The following is a 22432-nucleotide window of genomic DNA, read 5'->3' on the forward strand; positions in this document are numbered from 1 at the left end:
CGTTTGTGAGGCCAAATGGAATTCTGTTCCATTCGTACAGCCCCCATGGGGTTGTGTACTAGTAAATGAACTAATATCAGATTATGATATTGATCTATTTTGTCTTACTGAAACCTGGCTGGGTGATGGAGAATATGTTAGCCTAAATGAATCCACCCCTCCCAGTCATATTAATACTCACATTCCTCGAGGCACAGGCCGAGGAGGTGGAGTTGCAGCTATCTTCGACTCTAGCCTACTAATCAGCTCTAAACCTAAACTAAACTATAACTCATTTGAAAGTCTTGTTCTTAGTCTTTCGCACCCAAGTTGGAAATCACTGCAACCAATTATTTTTGTTATAGTGTACCGAGCACCTGGCCCGTCTTCTTATCTGAATTTGCAGAGTTTTTGTCAACTTTAGTCCTTAAAACGGACAAAGTTATTATTGTAGGGGATTTTAATATTCATGTGGATGTTGAGAATGACAGCTTCAGTACTGCGTTTATCTCTTTGTTAGATTCCATCGGCTTCTCTCAGAGTGTTCATGAACCGACTCACTGTTTTAACCACACCCTCGACCTTGTTTTGGTGTATGGTATTGAAATTGAACATTTAGTGGTGTTCCCACAGAATCCCTCTTTATCCGACCACTGTTTGATAACTTTTGAGTTTGTATTGCTGAACCACTCGCCATTGGGCAAAAATTTCTATACAAGATGTCTGTCTGATAAATAAGCTAAATTTAAGGATGCGATTCCATCAGCTCTAAATACATTATCAAGTCACATAGTAACGGAGGACTCCTATGTTAATTTCAGTCCCTCCCAAATCGATCATCTTGTTGATAGTGCTGCAGGCTCGCTGCGAATGACACTCGACTCTGTAGCCCCTCTAAAAAAGAAAATACTAAAACAAAGACGGTTAGCTCCATGGTATAATACTGAAACTCGCAAATTAAAGCAAATATCACGGAAACTTGAGAGGAATTGGCGTTCCACCAAAGTGGAAAATTCTCGTTTAATTTGGCAAGATAGTCTTAAAACTTATAGGAAGGCCCTCCGTAATGCTAGAGCAGCGTACTACTCGTCATTAATAGAGGAAAATAGGAACAACCCCAGGTTTCTTTTCAGCACTGTAGCCAGGCTGACAGAGTCACAGCTCTATTGAGCCAAGTATTCCCATAGCTCTCAGTAGTTACGATTTCATGAGCTTCTTTAATGATAAAATTCTAGCTATTAGAGACAAAATTCACCAAGACCTGCCTTCAATTGGCACCGACTTATCTCTTAACTCAGGAACCTTAGACACAGCTGTAGAACCAGATACATGTTTAGACTGTTTTGCTTCCCTCAATCTTTACCAACTAACTTCAATAATTTCTTCATCTAAACCATCAACCTGCCTCTTAGACCCCATCCCGACTAGGCTGCTTAAAGATGTTTTACCCTTAGTCAGCACCTCTATACTAGATATGATCAATCTATCTTTATCAACAGGCTATGTACCACAGTACTTTAAAGTAGCTGTAATTAAACCTCTTCTGAAAAAGCCCAAACTTGATGCGGATGTTTTAGCCAACTATAGACCTATATCTAACCTTCCATTTCTCTCTAAGGTTCTGGAGAAAGCAGTTGCTAAACAGCTGTGTGACTTTCTACAGAGCAATAGTTTATTTGAGGATTTTCAGTCAGGATTTAGAGCTCATCATACAACAGAGACAGCACTGGTGAAAATTACTAATGACCTCCTTATTGCATCAGACAAAGGACTTGTCTCTGTACTGGTTTTATTAGATCTCAGTGCTGCATTTGATACCATTGACCATCAGATCCTATTGCTGAGACTAGAATATTTCATTGGCATTAAAGGAACCGCTCTAAGCTGGTTTAAGTCCTATTTATCAGATCGATTTCAGTTTGTACATGTTAACAAGAGTCCTCCATGCACGCCAAAGTTACTCATGGAGTTCCTCAAGGATCTGTCCTTGGACCAATCCTCTTCACTTTATATATGCTTCCTTTAGGCAATATTATCAGGAAACATTCCATAAGCTTTCATTGTTATGCAGATGATACTCAGTTATATCTATCGATCAAGCCAGATGAAACTCATCAGTTAGCTAAACTTCAAATGTGCCTTCAGGATGTTAAAACCTGGATGACCTGTAATTTTCTCATGTTAAACTCAGATAAAACTGAAGTTATTGCTCTGGGGCCTAAGCACCTCCGTGACGCATTATCTAAAGATATAGTTTCCCTGGATGGCATCGCCTTGGCCTCAAGCACCACTGTGAGGAATCTTGGAGTTATCTTTGATCAGGACATGTCGTTTAAGTCTCACATTAAGCAAATTTCAAGGACCGCCTTTTTTCACCTACGTAATATTGCGAAAATCAGGAACATCCTGTCTAAAAATGATGCAGAAAAACTAGTCCATGCATTTGTTACTTCTAGGCTGGATTACTGCAATTCCTTATTATCAGGCTGCTCGAAAAAGTCCATTAAGACTCTTCAGCTGATCCAGAATGCTGCAGCACGTGTTCTGACAGGAACCAGGAAAAGAGATCATATTTCTCCTGTTTTAGCTTCTTTGCATTGGCTTCCAGTAAAATCCAGAATAGAATTTAAAATCATTCTTCTTACCTACAAAGCTCTTAATGGTCAGGCACCATCTTATCTTAAAGAGCTCATAGTACCTTACTACCCCACCAGAGCACTGCGCTCCCAGAATGCAGGGTTACTTGTGGTTCCTAGAGTCTCCAAAAGTAGACTAGGAGCCAGAGCGTTCAGCTATCAAGCTCCTCTCCTGTGGAACCAGGTTCCAGTTTGGGTTCAGGAGGCAGACACCATCTCCACATTTAAGAGTAGGCTTAAGACTTTCCTCTTTGATAAAGCTTATAGTTAGGGCTGGCTCAGGTAGTCCTGAACCATCCCTTAGTTATGCTGCTATAGGCCTAGACTGCCGGGGGATTTCCCATGATGCACTGAGCTCCTCTCTCCTCTACTTTCTCTCCCTCTGTATGCAACCTTATCCCATTATTGCATGTTACTAACACAACTTCTCCCCTTTCTGGTAGTCTTGTGCTTTCTCTCCCTCTCCTCTCTCCTCCTATCACTTCCTGCAGGTTTTCTGGCTCTGGAGCTGTGGAGTCTGGATCTGTGGTTGCGGGTCACCTGCTGCTCCCGTGTTCCTGCTCGACACCTCTACTGCAACGACTATTGTTGCTAGTCTTATTGTTATTATTGTTATTATAATCATTAACATTACGATGGTTACCATTAACACTATTATAAATATCTGTACCATTTTTCATTTAGTCTATAGCAACATTACCTTCACTGTCTGTACCTCTGTGTGTATATTGTGTAGGCTGCCTCCCTCCCCTCTCTCTCTCCTTACATCCCTCTCTTTTCTCTCTTTCTCTCTCTCTCTTTCTCTCTCTTCTCTCTCTCTCTCTCTCTCTCTCTCTCACCCCAACCGGTCGAGGCAGATGGCCGCCCACCCTGAGCCATGGTTCTGCTCGAGGATTCTGCCTCTTAAAAGGAAGTTTTTCCTTGCCTCTGTCGCCTAGTGCTTGCTCTTGGTGGGAACTGTTGGGCTTCTGTAAATATCATCACAGAGTATGGTCTAGACCTGCTCTTTTATGAAAAGCACTGTGAGATAACTGTTGTTGTGATTTGGCGCTATATAAATAAATTGAATTGAATTGAATTGAAAGCTGTGAATTTCTTTGCATACTCACTGATGCTACCTTGATGGTATGCCTTTCCTTGGTCCAGCACGCTGAACCACGCGTTCCCACCAAGCCCATCAAGTATCTCCTGAATGCATGGTATGGGGTGCCTATCTGGGATCGTCTTTTTATTAAGCCCCCTGTAGTCAATACAAAGTCTTTGGGTTCCGTCTTTTTTCCTCAAGCAGACCACTGCAGATGCATATGGGGAGGTGGATTTGCAGATGAATCCTTTATTTAACAAGACCTGGATGTGATTCTTTACCTCCTCATACAATGGTCGCGGTATAGCATGATATGTTTTGGCTACTGGGACCTCATCAGTTCGCTTAATGTCCATTTTCAAGTTTTTGATGTATCCAACTTCCTCTTTGTGCCTGGCAAATGCACTTGATTCCTCCCTGGGCATTTGTTTAACAAGAACTTGTTGTTCACTGGTCAAATGGTCCACATTGTCTGGTGGATCCCACAGTTTGTCTCGTGGATCACATTGAGAGGTTTCTGTGGTGGGGCAGGGCGCAGTCTGAGAGTTTTCAATGACTGCCACGTTAACCTGGTGTTCCCCGTGTACACTGGGCAACAGTCGGCTATTCCCTGCATTCTCCCTATTACCGTTTTGCCTGGCATTGTGATGTCATGGTGTGTGGTGTTTCTCACATAGATATTTACTTTACGCAAGGAGCAGGAAATGTTTTCCAGCTGACAGCTAATCTTGAGTCCCTGATCTAATGAAAAGTTCTCTTCCAGTTCAAAGAGCATTTCAGTGTTCACTTTGAGACCTGTTTGGACAGAGCAGGTAATACATTTCATTTGCCCCCCTGGAACTACAATGGATGTGCGACCTGTTTTGACAGAATAAGTAATATTCTCATCTGTAGCTCCCTGAATAAGGTTTAGCAGTGCCTCTGCCTTCCCTGGTCCTAGCCTGAGTGAATTTCTGAGCAAAACTACTCTTTCACTTGACTGAACTTGGTCCTCTCTCTCTCTCATTAGCTCCTCAATGACATTATAACCTATTATCGGTCTCTGCACTATGTCTCTGCTCACTAGTACTGGAACTAGTATCTCATCAGACCTTGTTGTTTTAGCTCTTGGGTCACAGAGACTAAGACTGACCTCAGCCCAGCCCTGAAAAGGTATTTCTAAGCCATTGGCAGCTCTTAAGTCCAGCAGTTCATCATCACTTAACAAATCACTTATGGGGTTGATTTTTGCATCAGGTAAGTTCTGGGACTTCCATGCCTCACTTATGATGGTCACTTGTGCTCCTGTATCCCACAGGGCTTGAGTCTTCACGCTGTTCATTTTGCACCAGACAAGACACTTTTTGCCTACCAGCTGTGCCACTTGCTTGCGTTTTGTACCAAGATTGTGTGGTTGGAGGAATTGGTGTTTATGTTTTCCATTTGCCTTTAAAGGTGCTAAGGAAGGGTGATGAGTGGGTAGTTGTTTCCCCCACCCCGATACTGTAGGTGGGCTTACAGGTGTTACAGGTGTGGTTACATGTGTCTCACTGCCACACTTGAAACAATGATTACAGTCAGTTTTGTCTTGCTGACATGCTGCAAACGTCTCTTTGGTCTCTTAAAAGCATAAGCTGGCGCTTTCATTTGATTTTCATCACCAGCCGTTCTCTCACGCTGGACCGTTTGTACAAGGGATGCCACTTGGCCTGTTAGCTCCCTGATTGCTGTACTGCTCTCCTCCAGTTTTGTGAACAGGGGATTTTCTTTAACCTGTTTGCTAGGCTTAGCTCGAAGTGTGGGTGTTTGAGGGTCTGTTTCATCCCCACTACTCTCTTCCAAGTTCAGACTTGCCCTACGAGTGGCTTTGTTTGTTGCTTTAATCTTTTGGGCCCTCTCATTTTCGTTATATTGAGCAATCTGCATCTTTTGCAGAAGCAGTTCATCACTACAGTTCTCATTCTGGAGGTGCACCCGCATCTCTGCTCTTATGTTATCATTTAACAAGCCTGTCATGATAGACTGGGAGCACTGACTATGAACTAACTCTGTTGTATTTCAGGCCAGACTGGGCACTTTCAGATGCAAATTCCAAAAGCACAGACATGCCTTCGTCCTCCCTCTCCAACAGCTCTTCATGTTCACCAAACTTTACAACGTGCTTAACCAGGGCACAACGATTTTTATTTTTAATGTCCTCAGAGTCTCTGCCAGATATTTTCCAGTACTTACAGACTTGTTCTAGTTCTCTTACAGTCAGTACAAGCAGTTTCTTTTCTATTTCCAAAATGAACTCTTCTCGGTGCTCCGACATCTTGCGTGTTACGTGCGCAAAAACAACAAAACGGGATGGTGTCGTACTAGCTAGACTTCAACTGTTCAACTAACATTAGCTCAGTTAGCTTACTCCATCAGTCTACCGCTCTCACACACCGTGTTTACCGCGTTTTCCTTCAGTCTTACGCCGTGAAGATGTAAAATCTCGTGGGACCTCCAAACGGTTACACCACTCAGACAACAGCGGCATCAGTATTGTTTTATTTCTTCACCGGCAGGACTGGCAAAACATATGCAAAACAGCTCATCAAGTGGCACCAGGAACACACACTTTGTCTGACGAGGGCTACGTCCAACAACAGCGACTTCTTCTAATGTGGCTTTTTGACATATGTCACAGCTTATCCTGCCCCCTACAAGCATTGCAAGGAAACATTATTGAACAAGCATTCCAGTATACTAGGCTATTAAAACAACTTACTACATTAGAGTAACTGGCATGTATTACACACAAAAAAACACATTATCATGTGCCACAAATGCAGTAGCAGTACCAGAGCAGATTAGAGGTAGAGGTTAGACAGAACTGTCAATCACCTGCTGTGCTGTGGAGACACATGGATACTGATATGTAAATGAAGCTTTAAAAAATTTGATGTTCTTCATATCACATTCATTTTGCTTTCAGAGGTTTGCTTTTCTGTATGTTTCTTAATGTTTCATTCAACACTTGTTTTGCTGTCAGCAATTGTGGTTTTCACAAAGTATTTTATAGTAACATATGCGGCATTGAAAGGAGTTTAAAAAGTTGAATAGTGTTATTTATTTGCTGAAATCCCATATCTAACATTTATAAAAATACCATAAACTTAGCATTACAAACATTGTTCTTGTGCCACTGTGGAACAACTTAAATATGTGTTTGTTCTTAGTAAACTGTATTGTTTTTCAAAGTTAAGATTTAATGTTCCTGCTCTAAAATAAAAACTATAACAAGCTCAATTCAGTTTATGTTCTAGAGCTTTTGATCAAATTACATCACTTGTCACTTGTTGAATATTTGAACTTTGAAGTCAATGTGGAGAAGAAATCCTAAAAATCCTCTGAGGAATTAGAATTAGAAAATCTACATTTCAATGAAAGCTGTGACTGAAAGCTCCACAACAGTTAGTGGAAAGACTTTGTGTAGAGATTTTTTTTCTCATTCAAAGGTCAAAAAAGAACTTTTAACCTCAAGGTATTTGTTGAAGTTTTTGTTTTACGTAAAAGAAAATATTTATAATATTTAATATTATATTTGAAATGGTATTTTGTGAGTTGAGGGAGATTTGTTTGGGCCATATTTTATCATGAAGGTGTGTGATGCTGATCTGCTTCTTCATATTTCCTTAGGTGGATATAGTTGAAATAGCTCTGAGCCAGAATGAGATAGAGGTCAAAGGGCATGACCAGGCCCATTAGCCGTGAAAGAAAGAGTGGTAACATTTTCAGTCTCTCTTCATGATGATGTGAATGTGCAGGGGTTTTTTTGTGTGTGTGTGTGTGTGTGTGTGTGTGTGTGTGTGTGTCCTCAGTGAAGTGTATCATCTCTGCAGTAGCTTCCAGCTGCAGCAGTCAGTTCAGTTTCTGTTCAGTCTGACTGAGGGAGGTTTTTGTACGACGCTTTTTTACTGTGTGAACACATGCTGACTGTTGATAACATGAAACTCTGACAGTAGTAAACTGCTGCATCTTCAGTCTGGACTCCACTGATGGTCAGAGTGAAGTCAGAGTTTGATCCACTGCCTGTAAAACGATCTGGAATCCCTGATGCTCGAGTGCTAGCACGATAAATGAGGAGTTTAGGAGTTTCTCCATCTCTCTGTTGGTACCAGTGTAACCAGTTAGTATTGTAAACATTCTGACTGGTCCTACATCTGATGGAGACGGAGCCTCCCAGAGCAGAGCTCACTGCTCCAGGCTGAGTCACTGTGACCTGGCCTCTGGACTCTGAGGATACAGAGACAAAAACATAAAGCAGCGTCATGGTTTTGTGGGCTTCATTTCAGAGGGACGGATGTACATAGAGGAGAGGAGTTTGATTCTCTGGACTTTACCTGTGAAGCAGCAGCAGAGGAGAGTCCAGATGAGGACGCAGATCAAAGTCATGTTTTTGATGAGGAGGATTTCTGTGGCTTCTGTTGTCATGAAGGACAGCTGTCAGTCATCCAGTGTTCAACTCTCAGGACTATAAACTCTCCCAGAGCACTGGAGCATGGTGCTGCTGATGCAAAGTGGCTCTCTATGGAAATGCTCTGACTGACTCCAACAGGGACTTGATTACTCTGATGCTCCACTGATTTTATCAATGGATCAATCACTTTATCAGAGTACTTATTGGAAGTATTAATTCTCTTTTTTTTATATGGATTTGGCCACAGATAAAAGTTATTTCAGAATGTCCTCTGTTGTATAAATTCAACTAAATTCAATGAAACAATGAAATTAACATCAGTGTTACACTGAAATTTCAATAATGGGATTTTTGTTTATATGGATCTCTGATCATTTCTGTATTGTAATTTTACTGGATGTAATGTAGGGTTAGGGCTGAAAATGACTTTTTATTTCATAACTGTGAATGTTTACTTTGTGTCAAAGTCAGAGAGCCGTGTCTCTCTACAGTGAGAGGTTTTTGTACGGCGGCTCAATGAGTTTGTATCACTGTGGTACACGTTCGGTGGAGGAACCAGACTGGATGTTGGAAATAAGTCAAATGTTTAAAAAACAATTTCAAGAGTTAATGTTGATTTTATATTAATTTATATTCAATACTGTAGTGAAAATTTGTAGTTCCTTTTCAACTTTTCCATGCATATTTGGCACTAAGACAAAGTTCACTTCAACAATATATATTCAAAATTGTCTTTTAATTAACATTCTAAGACACAGGATAATCTGTTAAGTTAAATTTGCATCTTGAGGGTTTATAGCTTTAGTTTAGTCTGACAAAGTCTACAGTGAGAGGTTTTTGTATGCCGGCTCAATGAGTTTGTATCACTGTTGTGGACTTTTGGTGTAGGAACCAGACTGGATGTTGGAAGTAAGTTTTCAAATACAAAATAAAATATTGTAAAGTTTTAAAATTGATATTTGGTTGGAGAGAAGATACATTTTAATCTTAATGTAAAATGATCGCTAAGGTTAGTATAACATTTTATACCACAAAAATAACTGTTTAAGTAAAAGTTAATTCATTTTATTTAATTGAACAGAGCAAAGATCAAGATGGGTTACTTTAAAATGTTGAAATGTGATTTAAATACAGATGAAGAACATTTGATGCAGTCGGTTCATTTTATGTTTATTTATACTTCCACTAAATACTTCAGTCAGTTATGCTTATGTTTTACAATTTTAACGAGAAGGTTTGTCTTTTTATTTCCAGTGATATATTTCAGGTCGTTCTGTATGATGATTCTCTCTGTGCTGATTTGCATGAGAGGCTTCTTAAAGGGAAGTGAAACAATGTGTGAGTGAGTGACTGGTGGAGCAGAAAACACATCTGACAGAAACTCCTTAAAGGAGAAACTCAGCTCTCACACAGTAAAGGTGTCCTCTAAGCTGATTGGTGTCTCCTAGGTGATGTCCGTCCCACCCTGACGGTGCTGCCCCCCTCCAGTGAGGAGCTGCAGCAGGGGAAGGCCACGCTCATGTGCCTGGCCAACAAGGGCTTCCCCTCAGACTGGAGTCTGGCCTGGAAGGTGGACGGCAGGTTACACACAAAATCTTTACATGTCACACCATTTTTGAAAGAGCAAAGAGCAAAACCTCATCTCAAATCTCCAAAACCACAAGCTATTTCCCAGCTTTTCACTCAGTTTTCAATTGCATAAAACACTTTTTTCAAAACACACAATTCTCTACCGAAGACACAAAATCTAACAGGAAGTGACCTGCTTTCCTTTTCCAAACACAACCAATCAAAATGCTACACTTCTTACCTGATCACTAACCAATCACTGCTTTAGTATACAGTAACCTATACACAGGTCAAAGGGCAAATTACCTGTTTTGAACAATGGATGCCAACAATGGACAGAGAGCAAGGGGAGGAGGAGGGAGAGGCAGAGGACGACACCAAGGACAAGTTTAAAGAGAAAGAGTTGGTGGAAGAGGAGGAGGGAGAGGAGGAGTCCTGCTCATCTTGTGTCCTTCACAGTAGCATCCATAATTTGAACCTTCAGAAATTAGAACAGGTTGCAACAATCTAATGGTTATTTCTGCAGTACAGTGTTGTAAAAAATATTCGTTTTTGGCAATAAAGGTAAAAATTATACTTTTGGTTTACATACGTTTATGCTTTGGTTTTCTTGTATGGTACTGTATACAACACTGTGCTACTGTTACAGCAGTAATATTTTGACAAATAAATATTTGCTGTTTCAACACTGCATTGGTGTTTACAGTGAACTTCTCAGCACATTTTAGCAGATTACTTACACTGTAAAAAAATTTATGAAAGTGTACACATAGGCCTATGAAAGACAAAAGAGTTTTAGATTTAGAACAATAGTGTGTAAATGGTATATCCAAAAACGTACTATTATGAAAAAAGTGTTTGCCATTTGATTAATCTATTTTATTTGAAATGTAATCTATACAGGAAATTAATGTGTTTGACTTCATTGTCAGATAATTACTAAAGTATTTCTATAACTCTCCATCTGAAGGAGGTTTTTGTACGACGTTGTATCACTGTGTGAACGGACGGCTGTAATCCTGCTGACAGTAATAAACTCCTGCATCTTCAGTCTGGACTCCTCTGATGGTCAAAGTGAAATCAGTTCCAGACTGACTCCCACTGAAACGATCTGAAACTCCAGACTGACGGGTTTGAGCATCATAAATCAAGAGTTTAGGAGCTTCTCCAGGTTTCTGAAGGTACCACTGCAAGTCATTAGTAACACCTGAACTGGCTTTACATCTGAGAGAGACAGTCTGTCCTGGAACAACAGACTGAGCTCCAGGAGACTGAGTCAGGATGATTTCTCCTGATGAATCTGGAAAACATGAAAAAGAGGAGAAGGGTTATTGAGACAAATCCAGTTTAGAGAAAGATGATCAACATCCAAACAGAAGAGTCTCATTTCTTTAACATGGAGAACAGATGGAAGAAGGTAAATGCTGCTTGTTTCAGTGTTTCTCCATCACAGCAGAACATCATTGTGGTGAACCTGGTTGCATCCTGAAGCAAAGTTTTCAGAAGAGAGTCTCACCCTGAACAAGGAGCCCCAGGGTGGCCAGCAGTAGAATCAGTGACATCATCATTGTGCTGCCGGCGTGTCAGTGGCTCTGAAAGGCCTGGACAGCCACTGATCAACACTGGCCTCTTAACGGCTGGGAGCAGAGAGGCAGGACACATATGCAAACACACAGAGTCAGTGAGCTGTAGCTGTCCTCAACATATCATGGTGTTTCCCCCTCAGTGCTGAGAGCGTTGATCTACATATTTACATATTTACATGTAGACGATACTGAAAACTTCCTCTACATGTAATATGGTATTATGGTGTTTTAGACAATGATTAATGACATCAATATTAATGCAGGTTTTACATCTTTTAGGTGTCTGTAATGTGGAAATTTCATCAAGTAAAGTAATGTTGGGTGTTTGAGGGGATGTTGAGGATGACGATCTCAGAGCTTCCTTAAGAAACACAACCAGAAGTTTTGGACATGTGGGTGGAGCCATAAAACACTGAAGTCATCATCAGTTACATCACTGTTTTTATGACATGATCTTCATCAGCAGGTGGAGTTCACCCAGCTGTCATGGAATATTTTGACTCTGAAGTCAAAGTGGACAAGAAGCCAGAATAATGCTGAGTAAACTGGGTGACTCCATCTGCTGAGGAAGAGCATGTGATGTTATTGAATCATGATGTAGTAATGTTATCTTAAAAAACAGCTTCACTCCGGGCACGGTGCTGTTGCACTATGTAGCACTGGAATCCCGGGCAGGAAACCTGTCATAACGGCATAGTGCTTTACTGTAAGCTGCCTTGATGTTCTCAGTATGGAGATCATAGCAGAGGCTGAAAAGACTGAAGAAGTCATTGTCGAAAGGAGTGAGGAAGATACAAAGAGAGAGTGACCGGACAAGATTAAATATCAGACTGGCTTTTACTTGTTGGCGTGAAACTGAACTGAAAGGATCCAAGACAGTTGTCGAGCTGGCCTTCTTGCTGTTAGACTAGTCAGTAATATTAGCCTGCTTGCTTTTTCTTGTGTTTTCCGACTTCCTTGATGAATGGCTAGCAAAGTTTTCAACATTTTTAATCATGTAAGTTATGTTGTACTCATTAAACTGGAGGCACTAAATCGCAAAAGAAGCCATTCTTGTGTAATGTTGCTTTACAGCAATATTTTTTTGTAATTGGAGGGATGTACTGATTTGTGTGTTACATTTTTGATCAAAGTTTTCTGATGCTGATCTGTGTCTTCATATTTTATTTTATCTGGAAATAGTTGAAGTGGCTGTGATCCAGTATGAAGCTGAGGTCAAAGGTCATGACCAAGACTTTTCTCATTAACAGTCTCAGGTTAGTTTCTCTTGATTATTTAACAAACTACTGATGAACCTGAGATTTCAATGGGATATAAATGAATAGAGAAGACATGCTGGAAAAGTAATTTGATTTCCCCAAATCAAATCTGGTTAAATGTTAAATCCAATTGATTTAATTATGTCTGTGTGTGTGTGTGTGTGTGTGTGTGTGTGTGTGTGTGTGTGTGTCCTCAGTGAATGTATCAGTCTCTGCAGTAGCTTCCAGCTGCAGCAGTCAGTTCAGTTTCTGTTCAGTCTGACTGAGGGAGGTTTTTGTACGGCACTTTTTCACTGTGTGAACACATGCTGACTGTTGATATAATGATAACTCTGACAGTAGTAAACTGCTGCATCTTCAGTCTGGACTCCACTGATGGTCAGAGTGAAGTCAGTGTTTGATCCACTGCCTTTAAAACGACCTGGAATCCCTGATTCTCGAGTGCTAGCAGCGTAAATGAGGAGTTTAGGAGTTTCTCCATCTCTCTGTTGGTACCAGGCTAAACGGTCAGAATTATAAACATTCTGACTGGTCGTACATCTGATGGAGACGGAGCCTCCCAGAGCAGAGCTCACTGCTCCAGGCTGAGTCACTGTGACCTGGCCTCTGGACTCTGAGGATACAGAGACAAAAACATAAAGCAGCGTCATGGTTTTGTGGGCTTCATTTCAGAGGGACGGATGTTCATAGAGGAGAGGAGTTTGATTCTCTGGACTTTACCTGTGAAGCAGCAGCAGAGGAGAGTCCAGATGAGGACGCAGATCAAAGTCATGTTTTTGATGAGGAGGATTTCTGTGGCTTCTGTTGTCATGAAGGACAGCGGTCAGTCATCCAGTGTTCAACTCTCAGGACTATAAACTCTCCCAGAGCACTGGAGCATGGTGCTGCTGATGCAAAGTGGCTCTCTATGGAAATTGTAAATATACTTGTGAAGAAACAAATAAATAAAGAAGTTACAACAAACTGATGTCTTTGTGATATTTATTAAAGATAAAGGCAGAGCTCACACTTATTAGGGCCACTGGAGGTTAAAGAAATTAATAATTTACCAAGGACTGTGAGCATTAAGACTTAGTTTTACTGTCAAGTTAAAGGTTTTAGTTAAGGTGAGGTTGTGGCTTGGAATGTGTGTGTTTGTTTGTGCCTTTTCCACATACATTTTGTCACAAGGACAACATAGTGTTGCTTGTCTGTATCTTTAAACAATAAAGATCACTCACCAATCAGCCATAACAGTATGACCACCTGCTGGTCATTTAGGTCTCCCTTTTGCCGCCAAAACAGCCCTGTCCCGTCGAGACCGGGACTCTGTCAGAACCAGCTTTAACTTTTTCAACAATTTCACCTACAGTAGCTCGTCTGTGGATCGGGCCACACGGACCAGCCTTTGCTCCCAACATGCATCAATGAGCCTTGGCCGTCCATGACCCTGTCGCCGGTTCAGTGCTTTTTTTCCTTGGACCACTTTTGATAGGTACTGGCCACTGCGGACCGTTTTGGAGATGTTCTGACCCAGTAGTCTAGCCATCACAATTTGGCCCCTTTGAAAGTAGCTCAAATCTGTACACTTGCCCATTTGTCCTGCTTCTAACATTTCAACTATGAGGACTCAATGTTCTCTTGCTGGCTAATATTTCCCACCCACTGACAGATGTCATGAAAATGAGCTCATCAGCTTGATTTACTTCCCCTTTCACAGCTCATATAGTTATGGCTGATCGGTGTAATTATAAAGATCAGTTGTGTTGCTGTCTTCTTGAAAACAGTAGATTATTTAATTCCACAAAGAATGAGTCTGCCTCTGTGTTTATAAAATCACAGACTGAAAATTATAACCATTTCCCATCTGTAGTGTTATCTGGACAGTTGCAAACCAGTACTGTCCTCTTGTGGAATTGTTTTGGTACTACACAAGTGTTCAAGTCACTAATATAGACTCTTCCCTCAAGTGTTAATCAGAGTTATTTAAACAGATCCAGTATGTAAAAGTCCAAACACTGTTTCATCTGGAGAGTCAATATTGTCATTCAAAAACAGTGTCCAGCTTAATTAGGTCAATGGATAATCCACAGAACGTAGTCATACAGGGACAGTTTTACTTAGAGAAATAGTGCCTATGAAGGGAGGTTGTGGAAATTGAATTAACCTCCTCTCTATGGGGTTGAGAAATCTCAGAAACATTTTAAAACCATAACAAATAAAACATAACTGCTGCATTTCATGAAGAGAGCAGGATGCTGGAGAAGGACGGCCGCTACAGCTGGAGCAGCACCCTGAGGCTCCCTGCAGACCAGTGGAGGAAGGTGGGCTCTGTGACCTGCGAGGCCACCCAGGGCTCCCAGGCTCTGGTCTCAGAGACACTGAGGAGAGACCAGAGTTCCCAGTGCTGACCTGACTCACTGGTACTGGTTTTACTCTGCCACTGCTCTCAGTCTGTCTGGTTCTCAGTTTCTCTCATGAGATGTGTCAATATGGACCTCAGGTGGTTAACGTGCTTGTGTTGATCGTTGATTGATTTTTATCATGTAGACTATATTATAAAAGTAACACATCTTGTTGACTTACTTTCTTTGACATATATGTTAGCAACATTAGTAAGTTTCATAATATCAAGTTTATTTTTACCAGGTTACTTTTTGATGGTTTGTGTTCTTTGCTATTACTAATGTCACCATTGGATAATATACACATACCTAGAAATGATTAAAAGTAGAATTTAAAAGAAGGAAGGTATTATCTGCAAGTGATTTGATATATTGCACCAAATAATATTTAAATGAGACAGTATCACTTCGCCAAATGAGAACGACCGTTTCTGTCTCTTGGTGTCAGCACAATTAACACATTGTGATTTTTCACTGCTTGTAGTTTACACCCATCCCATTTACCAAATCAGCTGTATCCCTGCACATTATAAACATATAACTGTTGTTGCTGTCTTAAATTAAAACAGTGGATCCATTTAATCCGAAGAGACTGGATTATTCTTAGAGTCAGATCACCAGGATTTTATACTTTTATGTGAACATTTTACACAGAAATAATGCTCAGTGTCCTGCTCTGTTCTGAAATGTTCTCTGTTATATAGTGGTATATCATGTATGAGTTTGACAGTCTTAAGGTAGTTTTTTTTCAAAGCAAAGTAAAGAAATATCAATTCAGCATTATTAACATTTTTACCAAAATTAAGTTATTGATTATGTGGTAATGTTACTTAGTCTATAATTTTTAAAAGCTGAAATAAAACAGTTTTGGTTCTGACTTTGAGCAAACTTACATTGTGCACAAACTGCATGAAATATACTCCTAAAAGTGTATTTAAATATATGTATTTTTCATGCTGAAAGCATTGCTGTCATCAACCATAAAAATGTTTGTTAATCAAATCTAGTGTTATGGTTTCTCTGCAGCTGTTGATTCAGATCAGTTCCTCTCCAGCTGAGGGAGGTTTTTGTACGACGTTGTATCACTGTGTGAACGGAAGCCGTTACAGTGCTGACAATAATAATCTCCTGCATCTTCAGTCTGGACTCCTCTGATGGTCAGAGTGAAGTCAGTTCCAGATCCACTTCCAGTAAAACGATCTGAAACTCCAGACTGACGGTTTGTAGAATGATAAATCAGGAGTTTGGGAGATTCTCCAGCTTTCTGAAGGTACCAGTTGAGGCAAGTACCAGCACTTGAACTGGCTTTACATCTGAGAGAGACAGTCTGTCCTGGAACAACAGACTGAGCTCCAGGAGACTGAGTCAGGATGATTTCTCCTGATGAATCTGGAAAACATGAAAAGAGGAGAAGGGTTATTGAGACAAATCCAGTTTGGAGAAAGATGATCAACATCCAAACAGAAGAGTCTCGTTTCTTTAACATGGAGAACAGATGGAAGAAGGTAAATGCTGCTTGTTTCAGTGTTTCTCCATCACAGCAGAACATCATTGTGGTGAACCTGGTTGCATCCTGAAGCAAAGTTTTCAGAAGAGAGTCTCACCCTGAACAAGAGCCCCAGGGTGGCCAGCAGTAGAATCAGTGACATCATCATTGTGCTGCCGGCGTGTCAGTGGCTCTGAAAGGCCTGGACAGCCACTGATCAACACTGGCCTCTTAACGGCTGGGAGCAGAGAGGCAGGACACATATGCAAACACACAGAGTCAGTGAGCTGTAGCTGTCCTCAACATATCATGGTGTTTCCCCCTCAGTGCTGAGAGCGTTGATCTACATATTTACATATTTACATGTAGACGATACTGAAAACTTCCTCTACATGTAATATGGTAATATGGTGTTTTAGACATTTATTACTGACATTAATATCAATGTAGGTTTGACATCTTTAGGTGTCTGTAATATGGAAGTTTCTTCAAGTAAAGTAGTGTTGGGTGTTTGAGGGGATGCTGAATCTGACGATCTCAGAGAGCTTCCTCAAGAAACTCCAACCAGAAAACATGGAAGTCATCATCAGTTACATTACTGTTTTAATGACATGATCTTCCTCAGCAGATGGAGTTCACCCAGCTGTCATGGAATATTTTAACTTTGAAGCCAACGTGATCATCCATCCATCATCAACTGCTTATCCTGCGTACAGGGTCACGGGGGCTGGAGCCAATCCCATGTTTAATGGACAGGCCGCCAGTCCATCGCAGGGCCAACGTGGACATGAAGTCCTAAAAATGCAGAGAAATAGGAATTTGAAAATCTACATTTTCCTGAAAACTGGGTGACTCCGTCTTTTAAGAAAGATCATGTGATGTGATTGAACGCTCCACAACAGTTAGTGGATGGACGTTGTGGGGAGTTTTTTTTTTTGCCATTTCCAAGGTTAAGAATAAAAATTTAGTCTCAGTGTATTTGTGGAGTTTTGATTTGCATGTTGGAGAAAATGTGTTATTCGATATTCTTTAGTAGATGCGGATATAGTTACATCAAGGAGGTTACTTCTTTCTTTTGAATTTTTATGATTTAAGTTGATACTTAGCTTTTCTATAGATAATACGCATTTATATATTTAAAATACTTTTTTGTGCTTTCAGGGATGTATTGATTTTGTTTGGACAGTCTCTGATCCTGAATGTTTCTGATGACGATCTGTGTCTTCATATTTTCAATTAAATGTACATACTTGAAATTGCTTTAATCCAGGATGAGGCTGAGGTCAAAGACATGAACAAGACTTTTCTTATCTGCTTTTCCAGGCTGGCTACTCTGGATTATTTGGCAAATCAGAAAAGAGAGTGGGATTATAAAAAGACATGAATGGATGGTGAGAAGCTGTGATGGACAAAGTAATTTGATTTCATATTTTTTTGTAATATTGTTTTGCTACATGTTCATTGGTGGTTAAAGCAAAACTTGTGAAATCTTCAACCTCATAGATGACGTGTGTGTGTGTGTGTGTGTGTGTGTGTGTGTGTGTGTGTGTGTGTGTGTCCTCAGTGAAGTGTATCAGTCTCTGCAGTAGCTTCCAGCTGCAGCAGTCAGTTCAGTTTCTGTTCAGTCTGACTGAGGGAGGTTTTTGTACGACGCTTTTTCACTGTGTGAACAACCACTGACTGTTGATGTTATGTGCACTCTGACAGTAGTAAACTGCTGCATCTTCAGTCTGGACTCCACTGATGGTCAGAGTGAAGTCAGAGTTTGATCCACTGCCTGTAAAACGACCTGGAATCCCTGATAGTAGCTGATTGGCATACTTAACAAGCAGTTTAGGTTTCTCCATCTCGCTGTTGGTACCAGGCTAAACAGTTCCCATTATAAACATTCTGACTGGTCCTACATCTGATGGAGATGGAGCCTCCCAGAGCAGAGCTCACTGCTCCAGGCTGAGTCACTGTGACCTGGCCTCTGGACTCTGAGGATACAGAGACAAAAACATAAAGCAGCGTCATGGTTTTGTGGGCTTCATTTCAGAGGGACGGATGTTCATAGAGGAGAGGAGTTTGATTCTCTGGACTTTACCTGTGAAGCAGCAGCAGAGGAGAGTCCAGATGAGGACGCAGATCAAAGTCATGTTTTTGATGAGGAGGATTTCTGTGGCTTCTGTTGTCATGAAGGACAGCTGTCAGTCATCCAGTGTTCAACTCTCAGGACTATAAACTCTCCCAGAGCACTGGAGCATGGTGCTGCTGATGCAAAGTGGCTCTCTATGGAAATGCTCTGACTGACTTCAACAGGGACTTGTATGTGAAATATAGTCATCATATACATAACAAACAAATTATCTTTTTAGCACCATTGTTACTGCTTTGTATAACAATTTGTAAGATGCCTGCTTCTGTTTTTTTAATGGAGTTATTGCACTTTCCAATTCTAATGTTGTGTCAGTACCAGAACAGGTAGAGGTTACAAAGAACTGTCAGTCACCTGCTGTGCTGTGGAAACACCTTGACACTGCTGTGTAACTATTCATTGTTTGAATTTTAATGCATCATTTGCAACACTTGATTTGCTGTCAGTGAAACCATACTGGATGTTAACTGTAAGTATATTTGATCTTTTAATAACCAAGATTCCACTTTTTAGCCTACTGTATTTTAGCTGACAATTGAAATTATAAATAATTGTAGTGATTTTTGAATGTGCTACTTTAAATCCTTAAACTGACTAAAATATTATTCAGTTAACCAGTTTTGTTTCACTGGAATTTAAATTCATAGTTATATGATATCACATTTCCCAATAAAATTATTCTTACTGAAAAAAATATTCAAAAATTTATCCCAAGTACTGGGCCAAGTATTATATTTTACTTGATCTATGTGAAATTCATTGATTTTTCATTGTATTTTATAAATTATTATATTAAAACATCGCTTGTAAAATTTATTTTTTGTTTCACTTTAAACCTTACTTATGTTTGTAGTTTGCTATTAAATGTCTAGTGTGAAATATTTAGGAGGATTTATTGACAGAAATGCAATACAATATCCTTAACTATGATTTCAGTAATAGACCTTACATAATGAACCATTATGTTCTTATTACCTTAGAATGAGAAGTTTCTTTGTACATACACAGCAGGTCCACTAACATGGACTTCGTCATGTTTCCGCAGTAGCCCAAACGGACAAACTGCTCTACAGAGTGTATTTCATCATTACGTTGAATACTTACGAAAAACAAGCAGAAGATGAACAACAAGTAAAGTTAGTAGTATTTTTAGTAGTTGTATGGTTTATTAGATGTAAGAAGAGAAGTGAAATTTTGACATATGGAGGATCACAAATATTATTTAGCACAAGAGCCGACAGTGTTTCAGCCACCTCAACTTCTGCTCTGTGAGTGCAAAGGAACTGACTGATGATGCATTCATGTGGTGTCACAATAAGTGGATTTTTTTTTTCTTTCTTTATGCAAAAATTGGAATAAAATGTAAATAGGACATAAAGAAGTATGGAGAACAGCATACAAATATGAGAAGACACAAATAAAAGTTTGAAAGTTTGGTAGACTATATTATATAAAGATAATAAAAGAGGACCATGTGTTGAAAGTTTTGACAGCCTTTTTTTGTTGGATTTAGAAATGAAATTGCTCTGACTAAGTAATTCCAACACATCTTTGTAGTGGTCTCCATGTTGATTCCACATTCCAACTTAAGACCACATGAAGTCAGAGGAATGACTTCTGGAAATGGGACCATCCGAGGAGCACGTGAAAGCACCATGAGCCAACCCCCACCACTGGATGCTACAAAAACTTTCACACTGAACCTTCAGACATGAATGCATCAAAAGAACAAAATGTCACTTAATTTTTTATCTTTACTTATCTTTACGTACTGAAACCTGTCTGTTGTCATGGTTTCTGAGCTCAGCAGATGAGAAAAGAAACCTTTGTTTTACACATGACTCAATATCTTTAACTCTCATTTGTAATTTACTGAATGTTTACTGTGTGTTGGATGCTGCTTTTTTATTGTTTATCAAAAAGGCACAGACAAAAAAAAGTTTTATCCAAATTCATGAAAACGTCACATCTGCTCTCTCTCTGTCTCTCTCTCCTTTTACACATGTTAACATTAATTTGTTCTTGCTTGTTGTATTATTGGTGGTTTTAATAGATCAAATAAATCATAAAATTGACAGGTTATGATTTTTTTTTGCCATGCATCTAATATTACCAGTCATTTAAATAAGGTATGAAGACACAATAATAACAAGACTGTCTTTTTAAAATCTTACTTCTTCATTCTTTAATGACTGGGGTAAGACTAACCATAATGATTAAAGCATTTTAATCTAAAACCACCCATTTATCTTGTACTACAGGAGATTCCTCTTGATGAAGATCCACATGTTGTTTAGACTGAATTTGTACAAAGAAATTATGGTAAGTTTTATTTCTCTGAACAAAAATAAGAATGTGTGAATTGTATATTTTAGCATTAGAAATAAAGAGCAGGATATCATCAGCATAAAGTGATACAACATGACTGATGTAAGATTTTACAGTTTTTCTCCATTGCTTAAACACTATAAACAGGCTTTTGAACTAAAATTTCAAAACCATAACTTCATTTTTCAAAAAGCACAGCCATTTCTCTAAACTCTACACACAAATCCTTAAATTTTTCATTGCCTTCACCTGTGGTCATTGAGAAAGCACTGACATTCAATATTGTTCACTCAATCAGGACAGGTTGAGCTCATTTAGCACACAGCTACCCAGGTGGAAACACAAACAGTCAAAATTGATAACACATCAATCGGAAGCTGCAATAGATTGATAAAAGGGCCAGAGTCAGTTCATTCAGTTTTGGAGCAATGGATCCAGAGAAATCTGAAGGAAGAGGTGTAGGACACTAGAGAGGGGGAAGAGGAGCAGCAGTATGGAGAGGAGTAAGAGGTGAAGGAAGAGGAACAGTAGGAGTTGGAGGAGGCGATGGGATGAGAGGAAGATAAGGAATTGGGAGGAGGCGGAGCAGGAGGAGGGAGGAGGAGGAGGAGGAGGAGGAGGTGGAGAAGAGGTGGAGGAGGTGAGGAGGAGGAGGAGGAGGAGGAGGAGGAGAATCACTGGCCTGTCCCAGACCAAAGACAGCACCAGGGGTAGAATATTTTCTTGTTTGGTGTGCTGTACGGCACACTTAAGAATAAAAAATGTGCAAATGTTTACATTTGTGTTAATGATGTGAAAAGGTTTTGAGGGGGAGAATCACAAGCAATATTACTAATAAGCAATTTTTTTAGCATTGTTTTGAATTTATCTCACAAGTGTGTAAGACTGTGTTGTAGTGTGTGTTTTTGAGGGCTTGTTTGTTATGTCTGAGGGCAAAGTTTGGTTTTTCAGCAAGATTGAATGGAATTGAATTTTGAGTGGAGAGCTTTATTTTGACCTGAAAATAGGATGTTCTGAGAATTGGGTGAGAAGTTGTGCATTTGTGTTTAGAGTTTCAAGAAAAAGAGGCATAATTTCAAGAAATGTGTCTGAGCAATCGAGAAAAATTGTAATCTACGGGCCTCTGCAATTCCACCTCAGGGACTCATATTTAAATTATACACTTGTAAGTATAGTTTTATGGTTTCATGACTTCAGTTGATATTGAAACGTTTTTAAAATTACATTAGTTTGTATATTGAAAAACAGTTTTGTTTGGGCCATCTTTGGTTATGAAGGTTTCTGATGCTGATCTGTGTTCATATTTTCTTTTAACTGGAAATCATTAAAATAGCTGTGATCCAGTAAGAGGCTGAGGTCAAAGGTCATGAGCAAAACCTTTCTCATTACAGTTTTTCACAATTGCTAAGATTAAATCAAACACTTGCCTCAAAACCATTTGATCTGTGCTCAAAATCAAACAATGCTTTCAAAACATAAACACAGCCAGTCAATAGGTAAAACGCTACAGAACATATCATCCAGGGCATGTAGTTACAGAAAATGTTTTTTGCAT

General features: G+C 39.7%; 3 gene segments (V, D, J or C); all 3 read right to left on the bottom strand.

The window, feature by feature from the left end:
- Nucleotides 1-10637: 10637 nt before the first annotated feature.
- On the bottom strand, nucleotides 10638-11268 carry LOC119908076. The segment is given in 2 exon segments: nucleotides 10638-10997; nucleotides 11214-11268. Coding segments are annotated over 2 exon segments (360 nt in total).
- A 1564-nt stretch (nucleotides 11269-12832) lies between these two features.
- On the bottom strand, nucleotides 12833-13314 carry LOC119907661. The segment is given in 2 exon segments: nucleotides 12833-13155; nucleotides 13263-13314. Coding segments are annotated over 2 exon segments (375 nt in total).
- Nucleotides 13315-15948: 2634 nt separating this feature from the next.
- LOC119907936 lies at nucleotides 15949-16581 on the bottom strand. The segment is given in 2 exon segments: nucleotides 15949-16317; nucleotides 16532-16581. Coding segments are annotated over 2 exon segments (402 nt in total).
- Nucleotides 16582-22432: the final 5851 nt, after the last annotated feature.

The sequence above is a fragment of the Micropterus salmoides genome, unplaced genomic scaffold (assembly GCF_014851395.1).
Source record: "Micropterus salmoides isolate LMB-PRFRI ecotype aquatic unplaced genomic scaffold, ASM1485139v1 Ms_hic_scaffold_17, whole genome shotgun sequence".
In the NCBI taxonomy this organism is placed as follows: domain Eukaryota; kingdom Metazoa; phylum Chordata; class Actinopteri; order Centrarchiformes; family Centrarchidae; genus Micropterus; species Micropterus salmoides.